The 13982-nt window shown below is 48.4% G+C and overlaps 2 protein-coding genes across 2 annotated transcripts in view; one reads left to right on the top strand and one right to left on the bottom strand.

The window, feature by feature from the left end:
• Positions 1-8099, bottom strand: part of TM6SF1 (transmembrane 6 superfamily member 1) — a 62253-nt gene extending 54154 nt beyond the window's left edge. The window contains exon 1 of the mRNA XM_058665531.1: positions 7966-8099. The gene's annotated coding sequence lies outside the window, so the exon portion shown is untranslated. The remainder of the gene's footprint in view (positions 1-7965) is intronic.
• A 2092-nt stretch (positions 8100-10191) lies between these two features.
• The window catches only part of BTBD1 (BTB domain containing 1), a 34829-nt gene continuing 31038 nt past the window's right edge, over positions 10192-13982 (top strand). The window contains exon 1 of the mRNA XM_058665524.1: positions 10192-10709. Coding sequence (XP_058521507.1) covers positions 10306-10709 — 404 coding nt within the window. The 5' untranslated portion in view covers positions 10192-10305. The remainder of the gene's footprint in view (positions 10710-13982) is intronic.

Raw genomic sequence — 13982 nt, 5'->3', positions numbered from 1 at the left:
GTGCTTTCTGCTGCTTCACCATGGCTTCTATTTATAGCTACGACGGTCACCGGGTCAAAGAGACAGAGACCTGCTAGTGGCTGTGTTTCTAGGCACTCCGTGAAAGATCTAAATCCCTCGGGTACCTTTTTCAATGTCTTCTCTTTCTTGCTCACTACATTATTTTTCAAAATACATCATCTCCTCCTCGTTTCTTCCTGGTCTCCTTCCCTGCAGTTTTATAAATGCTTGTTTGTCGCGGGGGGGGTGTGTGTCTTTTTTTTGCCAATATAGCTCTCTGTTAGAAGTTGTCCTATTTGTTCTAATTATAACCCAGTGCACATGGTGACATATATTCCTCCCCTAGGCTGTGTTCCAGAAAGCAGTGGCAAGCAAAGAAAGAGGAGCTCCATGGGCAAGCTGGCTCTGGGCGAGCGGGTGCCAAATTGCCCTGGCTGATGCATTTGTGGATAAGACAGCAGAGGGAGTTTTATTTCTAGCTGCACAGGGCTACCTCCTTATGCTAAAATAGATGCTTCTCTGGGATATGTGTCATGTTCTATATCTCTGTAATCTCACTGCCTTGTGATGAAGCTTAAGCTGAATTCAGCTGCATTTAGTCAAATGAAAATTTTTTTCAAGATGTATTTTTTTTCTTTTTATTTGAAAGGCAAAGTTACAGAGACAAGGAGAGATAAAAATATTCCGTCAGCTGGTTCACTCCCCAAACAGCAGCAATAGCCAGAGTTGAACTGATTTGAAGCCAGGAGCTGCTTCTGGGTCTCCCGTGTGGGTGCAGTGACCCAAGGAGTTTGGCCATCCCTTGCTGCCCTCCCAGGCCACAGTCAGGGAGCTGGATGGAAAGTAGAGCATCCAGGACATGAACCAGCGCTCATATGGAGTGTCAGTACCACAGGCAGAGGTTGAGCCTGCTATACCATGGTGCCAGCCCTCAAATGAAACTCCTGGCTTCAGCCTGCCTCAGCCCTGGCTGTTGTGGGCACTTGGGAAGTGAACCAGAAGATAGAAGATCTTCATCTCTTATGCTCTACCTTTCAAGTAAATAAAAATATTTTATCTAATGCAGTCAAATTTCATAATCTATTTTTTTTTTTACCTAAAAAAAAGAAAAGAAAAACAAACAGAAACTGTCTTTCTTGGGCCTGCATTGTGGCATAGTAAGTTAAGCTGCTGCCTGAAGACACCAGCATCCCACATAAGCTTTGGTTTTAGTCCCAGCTGCTTCATTTGGGAAAAATATCAGAAGATGACCCAAATCTTTGTGCTCCTGCCACCCACATTGGAGCGCCAGATGAATCTCCTGGCTCCTGGCCTCAGTCTGGCCTAGTCTCAACCATTGTGACCATCTGGGAAACAAACCAGTTAATGAAAGATATCCTTTCTGTTTCTCCCTCTCCTTGTAACTACAGATTTCAAATAAACATTTTTTTTTTAAATCCTCTTTCTTCCCTTCAGATATGAAAAGTAACATGAGATAGGAGAAACCACCTTTAATCTATCACTCTGATACAGAATAATTGGGTCCCAGCACAATGACTCAGCCAGGTAATTCTCCCCCTGCAAGCACGGGACCCCACCTGGGTGCCGGTGTGTGTGCCGGCTGCCCCACTTCCCATCTAGTTCCCTGCATGTTGCCTGGGAAAGCAGTGAAGGATAGTCCAAAGCCTGTGGACCCTGCACTTGGGAGATTCAGAAGAAGTTCCTAGATTCTGGCTTCGGATTGGCTCAGCTCTGGCCATTGTGGTCATTCAGGATGTGAACCAGTGGATGGGAGATCTTTCTGTCTCTGCTTCTCTCTGTAAATATGGCTTTCCAATAAAAATGTAAGGAAACACATTTCTGAATCACTCTTCAGCATGGCTATACTTCTGTGCCTTCCATGTTTATGTCCTCTGTCAAGAGGTGGGCGGGGGCAGTGTCATGGCATGGTAGATTAGCTGCTGTCTTTGGTGCCAGCATCCCATATGGGCACTGGTTCAAGTTCAGCTCTAACCATTATGGCCATTTGGGGAGTGAACCAGCAGATGGAAGCTCTCTCTCCCTCTCTGTAACTCTTTCAAATAAAAATTAAATCTTTTCTTAAAAACGGAGGTATAGGGTGGTATTATCTTATTGATTTGTAAAGGCTCTTTACATATCAAAGATACCATATTATAAATTATACAAACATTCTTCTCAGTTTGTCTCTTTATTTTTTAATTTTATTAGTTTTATTTTTAGATGGAGAAAAGTATAACAGTTACATGGAGTTAAATCTGCCAGTATTTTTTTTAAATTGGTTTTTTTTAATAAGGCAAAGAAAGAGTTACAGTAAAAGACAGAAAGAGAGAGAGCATCCCCTCCCACCAGTTCTCTGCCCAAATGCCTGCGCTGGCCAGAAGTGGGCTGGGCTGAAGCCAGGAGCCAGGGTGCAAGCCACATCTTCCCTGTGGGTTTTAGGGACCTGATTACTTGAACCATCACCTGCTGCCTCCTTGGATGTGCATGAGCAGGAGCTGTTGTCTCAGCTACAGAAGCAGAGAGCAAACCCTGGGACTTAAACACAGGACTGTCTCTCATGAGGGTGCAGAGTCCCAAGGCTTTGGATCACCTTCCACTGCTTTTCCAGGCCACAAACAGGGAACTAGATGGGAAGTGGAGCAGCCAGGACCTAAACCAGCACCCTGGCGCTTGAAGGAAGAGGATTAGCCAATTGAGCCATTGCCCTGGACCCAAGATATTATGTTTATGATCTCTCTGTCACTGGGTGACTTGGTCTCCTGTGTGCACCTGTCTGTTCCTATATCACTAATATGTGACTAACAACTGAGGGACAATTACTGGGTAAGTGCTTTCCTTGTCCTACTGCAGTTAATCCTCAAATCGGTACTATGCTGCGGCAGACTTACCTGCATGGACCTCTTCTAAGACCCTGGTGGGGTGGGAGGGTAGAGGGAAGGGCCAGCACTACAGTCCCATGATGTTATACTTTGAGAAAATTTGCAAAACAAGCTATTTGAATCAGTTAAGATCGCTGTTTCTGCTGAACGGTTTATGACAACGCCGTTGTATCACTGGTGCAGCGTCTCTGGCAATAAGAGCTGAGTCAGGGACACGATGCACGAGGTTATAGGACATCCCGGGGTGGCCGGCAGTCACGCGTTCCGGGTGACAGTGTCAGAAGAGCTTCCAGTAATATTCCTCTCCCTACACTATGCTGACCCGGCTAGCATTGAGACACAAAGGTATAGTGCTAGACCTCTCAGTATGGGACCCATGGACTCAGGGAGGAGACGAGAACTCAGCCCCAGAAGCACATGAGTAGTGGAGGCAGATGAGGCTAGAGGGCTGTGGCGCCAGAAGCCAGTCTGGGGGATGTCCTTCCAGTCCATGAGAAGGCAAATGTATAGAGGATTTGGTTCTTAAGAACACTTTGTCAGGAAAAGGCATCTTCTCTCCAGTTGGAATATTCTTTTTCTCAAAATCTTTTAACTTGTGAGGCAGAGAAAACAGAGTTTCCATGTCCTGAGTCGTAATACAAAAATCCAGGAGCCAAGCACTCATCCATGTCTCCCCTGTGGCAGCTGGGGGCTCAACACCTGCAGCCCTTTTGGGTCTGCATCTGCAGGAAGCTGGAGCTAGTTACTCCAATTGACAACATAGATGTCTTAACCTCTAGGTCAAATGCCCACTCAAGGAATATTCTTGGCAACTCACTGATCACAATGACAGATAATCATACACAATGGAAATTTTCATAATGCCTGCAGCTGTAAGGCTCAAATTCTACAAGAGTTGTAAAAGGTTCTTACAAGTCTTGGTGAAAAAAAGCATCAGCCAGCCTGTTGGTTCCACTGGTTAGTCCTCCACCTCCAAGCACCTGCATATGGGTGCCGGTTTGTGTCCCAGCTGCTCCACTTCCCATCCAGCTCCCTGCTTGTGGCCTGAGAAAGCAGTTGAGGACGGCCCAAAGCCTTGGGACTCTGCACCCTCTTGGGAGACCTGGGAAAAACTCCTGGATTTTTGCTTTCACCTGGACCATTGTGACCTTTTGGGGCGTGAGCCAGCGGATGGCAGATTCTTTTCTCTGTCTCTCCTCTCTATAAATCTGCCTTTCTAATAATAATAAACACATGTTTTAAAGAATAAAACATTGCGAGGAGCTCTGGATTTTGGAACAACTCTAAAAATACACACATTAGCAGCAAAAAGTTTTGAAACTGACGAAACTTCTGTAACCAACCAATAACAAACTTCTTGACCATGCTGGAAGAAATACATAAACAAATTTTCTGTTTCCTAGATAACGATCTTGCAAATATCATTTTCACACAGATAGACCCTGGAAGAATATGAAGCCAGGGGCCAGCACTGCAGCAGAGTAGGTTAAGCTGCAGTCTGTGACCCTGGCATCACATAACGAAGTGCTGGTTCAAGTTTCAGCTGCTTTGCTTTCAATTTAGCTCTCTCTAACGAATCTGGGAGAGCAGTGGAAGGCCCAAGTACCTTGTCTCCTGCTACCCACATGGAGTTCTGAGCTTCTGGTCTCTTGTGGTTACAGTAGGAGAGCTTGAAAACTTGGTTAAGGCTTGGTCCAGCCCCAGCTGTTGCAAGCATCTGGGCAGAGAATCAATGGATAGAAGACCTTTCACTGTGTCTTCCTCTCTTTCTATCATTCTGTTTTCAAATAAATACATAAATCTAAGGAAGGAAGGAAGGAAGGAAAACCAAGAAGCCAAGACTGCATGAGGAAAAGTATTATAGGGACTAGCCTTGTGGCACAGTAAATTAAGCTGCCACCTGCAACACTGGCATCCCATTTGAGTGCCAGTTCTTGTCCCAGCTGCTCTACTTCCAATCCAGCTCCCTGCTAATGGCCTGGGAAGGCAGGAGAAGATGGCCCATGCATTTGGGTCCCTGAACTCACATTGAAGAAACTCCTGGCTTATGCCTGGCCCAGCACGGCCACTGCAGCCATCTAGGGAGTGAACTAGCAAATGAAAAATTGTTCTCTATTTTTTCCCCCCTCTCTGTAACTGACTTACAAAACAAGTAAATAAGTCTTTAAACAAAATAATTAAATAAAGAAAATCATATATAAAAGTTGAGGTGTTGTGGTCTTATGCAGCTAGTTTAGGGTCATAAGCTTGGAAGCCACGCCTCCTGCAACTACACCTACTGCAACTATGTGAGAGGGGGTGGTATTGCATTGTTGTGTAAACCATTCCCCTTGCAAGCCCCCACAAAGGCCCATGATTGGGAGGGGCTTGCTCTCTTGGTTCCACATTTCTGCTACTCTGACACTCTGACTCTTGGCCTCCCCCAGTGCCTGCTCTCTGGCTTCCCACGGACAGACTCTGAGGACAGGTAGCCCCTGAGCATGGCCCCTGTATGTCTGTATTCCTCATCCTCTGTTCACTGCTTGGGCAAGTCAGTAAAGATACTAATGCTAAGATGCTTTGTATTTCTGATTTGTGTACTTTTTAAGAGTTCTAGGAGAGGTGAGGCCTAGCAGTAATGGAATATGGACAGAGAAGTCAGGAAAAGGTGAATGCCTGCAGCTTTGTAAGTGTGCCCAGGTTGTTCACTGTACGCCTCTTAGGATAACTTATACTGCTGGGGAAGCTGGGACATAGGTCTTCAGTTTAATGGATGGGTTTCACAGTAATGACCATTTGTTCCTCTCAGGGTTTCAATTCAGACTGCATTGTCACATGGACTTGTTGTTTGCCAATTTCCAGTGGGCTCTGCCATCACCAAGCTTAGTAAATAAAGACTCCTTAATTCATCCGAGATTTGTCTGGGTGATCTTTCTCACACCCAGCATTAGATGCAGTTCTTTCACAAAAAAAAAAAAAAAAAAAAAAAAAAAAAAAAAGGAAAGAAAAAGAAAAATTGCTTTCATCTCATTTGAACTTGGGCTGTTTGTGATACTTGCCAGCGTTTTAAGACTGTTCAGTTTGTTATGAAGACTCTTCTATTTCTCTACTCATTTCAAAGATGGAGAAAACTTGAAAAGACATGTGCAGTGAAGACTACATGCCGGGGCAGCAGCGGTTGCCACACCTGCACCTGCAGCTGTAACAGAGCAGCTGGTTGCAGTCCTGGCTCCCCTGCTTCCCAGCCAACTGCCTGCCGCCACCCTCCAAAACGTTCTTCATAACAATTGTTTTATCTAGTTGAGGCCCTTCACATGCCCAAATTAATTTTAGGACCATGTTTTAAATTTCTGTAAGAGGCCAGCTGCAATTTTGAGGACTATGGTGAATCTGTACTTTCATTTTTAATGATTTTTTTTAATACCCATTGACATGTATGAGAGCCAAACGGGATGTGGGACAGACTGGACTAGTCTGCTACACATACTGGCAAACTAGTGTGGGGGGCGGGCCTGGTGGGGGTTATTGTGGGTTGCTCTGACTAGGCTGCAGCTCCCATTGGTTTATGCGAGGGTCAAGTATGTGCTGGGCAGAACCAGGCTGGACTGCAACACCCATTGGTTCCAGTGGAAGACAGGGCTGGAAAAAGAACCAACCCAGCAATTGCAACCACCAGCTGGTCGGGGTGATGGACTGTGCCGGGCCCTGTACTTGCAAGTACACACAAGAATCTGGTCTGGGAACACCTCAGACAGTTTCTTTGGGCATCTCCCCAATCGAACTACCGGACTCAGAACCCTGACCGTGAAAGGACAGAGGACAGAACAAGTCAATCAACCACCTCAGCTATATGTTGACAGTGAAATACTAGGCAAATGGAGACTCTATGATGGACTATGTCAATCAGTGGATTCTTCAACGACCTCATCGTGCTTGGAGTGGCGAGACTGGCAGCGATTCATAACTGTTGAGCTATCAAAACCACTTGAGTGAGACCCTTGGAGCATGCCCCACATCAGGGACCTGGGGTGGGTGGGTGGGAGACTGGGTGGGGCTTCTCTCTCAATATCCCCCTTTACCTCAGATACATGAAGGAAACAATATGGAATTAACAGTCTTACCCATTTTCCTGTAGCCCTTGAACCTTTTTACCCTAATTAACTATGTAAAGATTGTCAAAAATATAATTTAAAAAAAGGCAGATTTCACACACAGAGAAAGAGAGACAGAGATCTTCCACTCACTGGTTCAGTCCCCAAGAGGCCAAAATTGCCAGAGCTGAACTGATCCAAAGCTGGGAGCTAGGAGCTTCTTCTGGGTCTCCTATGTGGGGTTCAGGGGCCAAAGGATTTGGGCGGTCCTCTGCTGCTTTCCCAGGTCATTATCAGAGAGTTGGATCAGCCAGGACTCGAACCAATGCCCATATGAGATGCTGGTCCCACAAAGCAGAGGATTACCTGCTGCTGATGGCCCAGATCTGTATAAGAAATTTAATAACACTTTCATGCCAGTGATATTAATTCTTCTGACCCAAATATGTGCTCTTCTCATTTATTTCTACTTCCTTTAATGTCTTTCAATAACATTTTGTTGGGATAGGGGTTTAATTAGATGGAATGCCCGAATTTCATATTGGAGTTCCTGGGTTCAAGTTTCCAGCCTGCTTCCTATTCTAGCTTCCTGCTAACTTGCACAATGGGAAGAGCAGAATCAAATCCTTGGGTGCCTGCCACCCCAGTGGGAGACCTGAGTTGAGTTCTTGGCTCCTGGCTTCAGGCTGGCTCAGTCTCAGTTGTTGTAGGCATTTGGGGCATGAACTAGCAGTCAGGAAATCTCTGTCTCTTTCTCTTTTAAATAAAATGAAAATAAATAATGAATAACTTTTGTCATTTTTCAATGTCTAAGTCTTACCCTTAATTATTCCCAAGAATTTATAAATAAAATCACTTTCTTAATTCCACGATGGATGGTTCCTCACGGGCATGCAGAAACACAATCGATTTTTGCAGGTTAATCTTGCACCTTGCACCGTGTTGAGCTCACTCTTCGCTGCAGCACTGCCTCTCTCGGTCTCTGCGGATGTGTCTACTTACTTACAAGCGTGTACCTTAGAAGTTGTGCACTGGCAAGAGGTGGATGCCAGCACAGCCTTCTGGAACCTTCTCTCTGCAGCTCCCTCCTCTCCAGGATTTCATCTCAGCCACTTCAGCAGCCCCAGGCTCTGTAGCTTTAGCTCTAGCTTCTGGGGGAAAATCAGCAACAAATTAGGACAAAAGGCCCTCAGGGAAAACGATGAAGCAGCTTTCACATCTTTCACCCAAAACGAAAATTAGCAAGACAATTCCATTTATGATAGGATATCATGACTATGAACCCTGTGGGACAAAGTTAACAAAGCACAAGACTAATGTATTGGAAATGACAAAACGTGTGTATTCAGTAGCTGATAGTTTTTCCAACCTAGCACTCAAAGGTCACACATTGTGTTTACTTCACACAGTCAGGGAGGTGGGAAGAGGGGAACAGAGAGCTAACCCACAATCTGGGTTTGTGGTGAGAATCCTGTATAAACCTTTGCGGCAAGAATACTGTGAGGGTGATGTTATGAACCTGGCCTTGCTTCAACAGGCACAAGATGTCTCACACTTGGCATGCGAAGCTGGGAAATTTGGTTAAGGCAGTGAATACCAACTCCCTCCACTAGAAAGGCATGACTGCTAGGAAACGATAGAGAATCTGCAGAGGGGGAGGGCTGTTGCCCCAAAGAACCTTTCAGTGGTTTTAGCATTCATTGATTCAAAAACCCAAGCCAACTACTCAATTGGGGCCAGCAGAATGGGAGTCTTCCAGGTCTCTATTTCTTTATCCATCAAACAGCTGTCATTTTTCTGTAGAGATTTCCTTCTCTTTCTTCTCTTTTTCATGTCTTCAGGATAAGTAATTCATGGATTCATTCCTAAGATTACTTGGCATATCTAGGAATTTCTTATAAAGAACTGGCACTCCCAACTACATCTGCCTGGTCAAGCATCCTTCTGAGGGCTTCCCACCTTTTGCCTTAAAAAAATTATTTGGACCCAGTGCAGTCATGGCTAAAGTCCTCATCTCACATGCGCCAGGATCCCAGTTAGTATACTGGCTGCTCCACTTCCCTTCCAGCTCCCTGCTTGTGGCCCTGGAAAGCAGTCAAAGACAGCCCAAAGCCTTGGGACGCTGCACCCATGTAAGAGACTTGCAAGAAGCTCCTGGCTCCTGGCTCCGGATCTGCTTAACTCTGGCCGTTGCGGCCACTTGGAGAGTGAACAGCAGATGGAAGATCTTTCTCTGTCTTTCCTTCTCTCTGTAAATCTGACTTTCCAATGTAAAAAAATACAATTTAAAAAATTTTTAAAAGTTTGATTTGAAAACCAGAGCTAAGAAGAGACCTTACATGTGCTGGTTCACTTCCCCCAAATGGCTGCAACGGCTAGAGCTGGACTGGTCTGAGGATGGGAGCCAGCCAGGAGCCTCTTGTGGGTCTCCCAGGTAGGCGCAGGGCCTCAAGGTCTTGGACCATCCTCTGCTGCTCCCCCAGACAATGAGCAGGGAGTTGGAGCTTAAGTGGAGCAGCTGAAACATGAACCCAGATGGGATGCTGGTACGGGTTCCATCCCCTTTCTGCCTTTAACAGGGGACAGCTGCTGCCTGCAGGGGACAGCTGCTGACCCCAAAGTTGGCTCTTTGGAATTAAATATTGCTTGGGATGTGAACAGCTCGTATGACACTGTTTTTCCCATTGATTTTCTTTAGACTCAAATGGTGGGTTGCCGACTGTAGCAAGCAGAAGTCAGGTGCTAGCTAGGATGAGGGGTCAGCAGAAGGGGCTACAAGACAGAGGCGGAAACGCTAAGGCAAGTTCTTGGGCCAGTCGCACAGAATCGGGGCGGGCGGCGACAAGCAGGAGGGACCTGCAGACCTGGGTCGATGTCCTCGGGGTTCCAGGGCTCGCAGCCACGCTCCCCTGATTTCCACAGTCGGCGGCCATCTGCAGTGGTGTCTCGGGCCCCGACGACAGGGGACCACTGCTACGGGCTCCCTTGGTCAAGCCTTCTGGCTCCTTCGACATCCAGGCCTGTTCTAGATAGTGCAGAGGGGGCGTTGCACCCGCGAACCACGCGACTGGCTGCTCGTTGGGGTGGTGGTGACCGAGGCCTGTCTCCATCCCCGGGAGCTCCGGGTGGTGCTGTGCACGCCCAGGTCCTCCCTACACGGTGTCCGCTCCAGCTCCACCTCAGGCGGCCGCGGCGGCGCGCGAGGCGGGGAGGGGCCGGCGGCGGCGCGCGGCCTCCGGAAGCGCCTTTCCCGGAAGGCAGGGAGGCGGTGCCCGCCTCCGGGAGGCGGCCTAGGCGATGGCGGCCGGACGGCCGGAGCTCTCGGAGTACCCCTGAGAAACGCGCTACCGGAGAGGATGGCGTCGCTCGGGCAGGCCGGCGCGGGGGATCAGGCGGCGGAGGCTGAGGCAGAGCCGAGTCCCGCGGCGGGACCGCCGCCGCCCCGCTCGCCGTCCCCTTTGGGGCCCCCGATGCCCCTGCAGCGGGAGCCGCTGTACAACTGGCAGGCGACCAAGGCGTCGCTGAAGGAGCGCTTCGCCTTCCTCTTCAACTCGGAGCTGCTGAGCGATGTGCGCTTCGTGCTGGGCAAGGGCCGCGGCGGGGCGGCCGCCGGGGGCCCGCAGCGCATCCCCGCCCACCGCTTCGTGCTGGCGGCGGGCAGCGCCGTCTTCGACGCCATGTTCAACGGCGGCATGGCCACCACGTCGGCGGAGATCGAACTGCCGGACGTGGAGCCCGCCGCCTTCCTGGCGCTGCTGAGGTGAGAGCGTCGGGGCCTGTGCCTATTCCCGGGGGGTGACCTTGGGTGGGGTGGGATGGGGGGTTCTCAGTTGCAAGTTTTTGCAGCCGCCACCTTGCTGCTTAGGAGCCGGGATGGGTCTCTGAAGCCACTGTCCGCACCCTGCCGGTCGTTGAAAGGCGCTCTCCCGTCCCCAGCGGTCAGTTGTGGGTCCCGGGTGGCCAGGACGCAGGACCGGGTCGGGCTCTCCTGATCGACCCATTTGCCCAGTTGCTTGTTTTTTTTTTTAATTGGGAGGTGGACAGTCGTTGAAAAGTCTTGCGGGACCGATTTTGGGGCTTTTTCTGGTCCCCTACACCCCGCGTCCTATCAGCAAAATTGAGTGTAGTTTTGTGCCCCGAAGGTCATATTTGTTTACAAGTGTCCGCCGCCAGGATGGAGGAGTTAGCTTGGTCGAAGCAGAGTCCGTCGGCACGGGTGTTCGTTTTATACTTAGTAGAAAGGGAAGGAACTCGCGGGGGCTTCGATTAAGTTTGAATCACAGCCAGCCCCGGGGAGGGAGTTTGTTTTCTCCGGGTTCGAGTGGGACCGGAGAACATCCCCCCCCATCTCCCGGAGCTGGTGTGCACCAGGCCATTATGACTGTGTGTGTTTCACAGGGGTGTGTGTGTGTGCTGGTGTGCACAGGGCCATTGTGACTGTGTGTGTGTTTCACAGCGGTGTGTGTGTGTGTGTGTGCCAGGCCATTGTGACTGTGTGTGTGTGTGTGTGTGTGCCAGCCATTGTGACTGTGTGTGTTTCACAGGGGTGTGTGTTTCGCAGCATCCCGGGGTCAGTGCCATGTGTGACTTAGTGAGATGGAGGCATGCAGGTCATGGAGTCCCGAGCTGCCCACGCCGGTTAATCGGGAGGACCTGTAGCAAATTGAATATATAGTCCCAGGTGGCTAGGGGAAAAAAGATCCCTAAATTCCACAACAACAGATGAATCAAGGACAAGACAGCCCATTTGGGGAATGGGGAAATAACAGCTAATTAGGACAGTGTTTAGGCTCCACAGTCATTAAGGACGTGCAAATTAGAGCCTTGAGGTACTGGGTCATCTCCCCCCTCCATCTATTAACCCCTCCAGGGTTTCTATAAGATACCATCTTTTAGAAGCACCCTAGACCAAAGGTGGTAGGAAAAGCGGTTTGGAGCATGGGGATTTTCTTTCCAGAGATGAGAAGTATTCAAGGACCAAGAAAGTGTTGTGTGGAGAAATATTTGCAGTGTTGTTCACTTAGGAGGAAAGTGGCTGGATAGACAGTGTAGATGCCCTTGCTGGCGACATCATGTGGTCCCTGAGTGTGGAACTTGAGTAGAAATGAAAGTGTTTGTCAGGAATAACACCCAAAAATGAAAGGACTTGGGATAGACATACCACAGAGTAAGGATAGAAGGAGACCCAACATGCTAAGCCAAGGGTTTCTGACTGGTAAGCTGGTAGTACTTTCTATAGGTTTGTTCAATTGCATTTATGAGGGGTGGGGTGAGAGACAACTTACAAGGTCCTTTGGTGTAGACTAAGGACATTGTGATTTGTAGAGGGACAGCAAACATAGGATAACAATTGATAGAATATCATTGGTATGAGGACAGTTGATTGGATATACAAAACAAAAAGACAGTTTCAAACAAGGGTGTGGAAACAGTTGATGGGTTCTGTAGAAAGGCTTATGGGAACTACGTCAGCTCAATCAATACTTCCTCCCCTATCCTGTGTGAGCTTCAGTCTGTAAAAGCCTAATGCCACTAATAAACTTTGGCTATCTCACCCACACGTAGCAAGCAAGTCCATCACTGCAGGACAGTAAACACTTTGGGTGTTGGGTTTGATGTTGATGAGAAGGGCTGGGTGTGGGGTGTTGAGATTTGCTAGACTGGAAGTATTTCTCACAATGATCTGAGTGCTTGTGAAATTTGTAGATCTCTTCTTTCCTCCCTACATTATTTGGAGGGGGAGCCCTTGGGAGAGTTTTTGTTTTGTTTTTAATTGGAAAATAGGATTTGCAGAGAGGAAAGCCAGAAAGATCTTCCTTCTACTGATTCATTCCCCAATGGCCACTACAGCTAGAGCTGAGCCGATCAGAAACCAGGGGCTTTTTCCAGGTCTCCCAAGCAGGGTCCCAAGGCTTTGGACCATTCTCTACTTCTTTTCCATGCCATACACAGGGAGCTGGATGGATTGGGGAGCAGCTAGGACTCGAACCAGTGTCTATACCAGATTCTATCACTTAAAGGTAAGGGATTAGCCAGTTGAGCTATTGTGCCAGCCCCTTGACGTCATCCTCTGCCACTTCGCCCTGTTTTACTCTCAGAGTCCTGAAGCATGGTTTTCCTGCATGGAGTGTGTGTTTCCTCAGGGCTCGATCCCTTCAACACTAGGTCACATCGTGGCTTTGTGAGGACAGGGACCTGCTCATGTTGTACCCCCAATACTGCCAAGGGTGGCTGGAAGGCCCTGCGAGTGTTTTGGCAAGTGTCTGTCACGTGACCGACTGAGCCACATCATTGAAAAGTCAGGCAGGTTCACAGGGAGCAGTTTCTTTTTTTTTTTTTTTTTAAAGATTTATTTGTTTGATTACAAAGTCAGATATACAGAGAGGAGGAGAGACAGAGAGGAAGATCTTCCATCCGATGTTTCACTCCCCAAGTGAGCCGCAATGGGCTGATGCGCGCCAATCTGAAGCCGGGAACCAGGAACCTCTTCCGGGTCTCCCACACGGGTGCAGTGTCCCAATGCATTGGGCCGTCCTCAACTGCTTTCCCAGGCCACAAGCAGGGAGCTGGATGGGAAGTGGAGCTGCCGGGATTAGAACCGGCGCCCATATGGGATCCCGGGGCGTTCAAGGTGAGGACTTTAGCCGCTAGGCCACGCTGCCGGGCCCAGGGAGCAGTTTCTTACAGGGCTTCCGACTTGTATTCCTTAGCTTTTTAAGTCCTACCAACTGAAATTGTAAACACACAAACACATGCCCAAGGGAACCTGTTTTTTCCAACTCTGCAAGTACTATCAGACATCTTTTCTGTCACACAATGTCAAGTAAATACAGCATGGATGTTTCACAGCCAATAGGAAAGTTTGAAAACCAGGCCAGGCTCCTGGCTTTGGCCCAGCAGACTAGGAACGAGTGAATCAGCCAGCGCAAGATCCTTCGGCACTGTTCTGCCTAGCAACTAGCAACCCCGCTGTCAGTGAGTGGAAGCTCAAGAAAGAAATTACCGTGAGAAGAAGATACATCAAACATTAAAA

The sequence above is a fragment of the Ochotona princeps genome, chromosome 6 (assembly GCF_030435755.1).
Source record: "Ochotona princeps isolate mOchPri1 chromosome 6, mOchPri1.hap1, whole genome shotgun sequence".
Taxonomy (NCBI): Eukaryota; Metazoa; Chordata; class Mammalia; order Lagomorpha; family Ochotonidae; genus Ochotona; species Ochotona princeps.
Note: the sequence above shows the minus strand (reverse complement) of the source record. Positions and strands in the feature narration are given on the sequence as shown.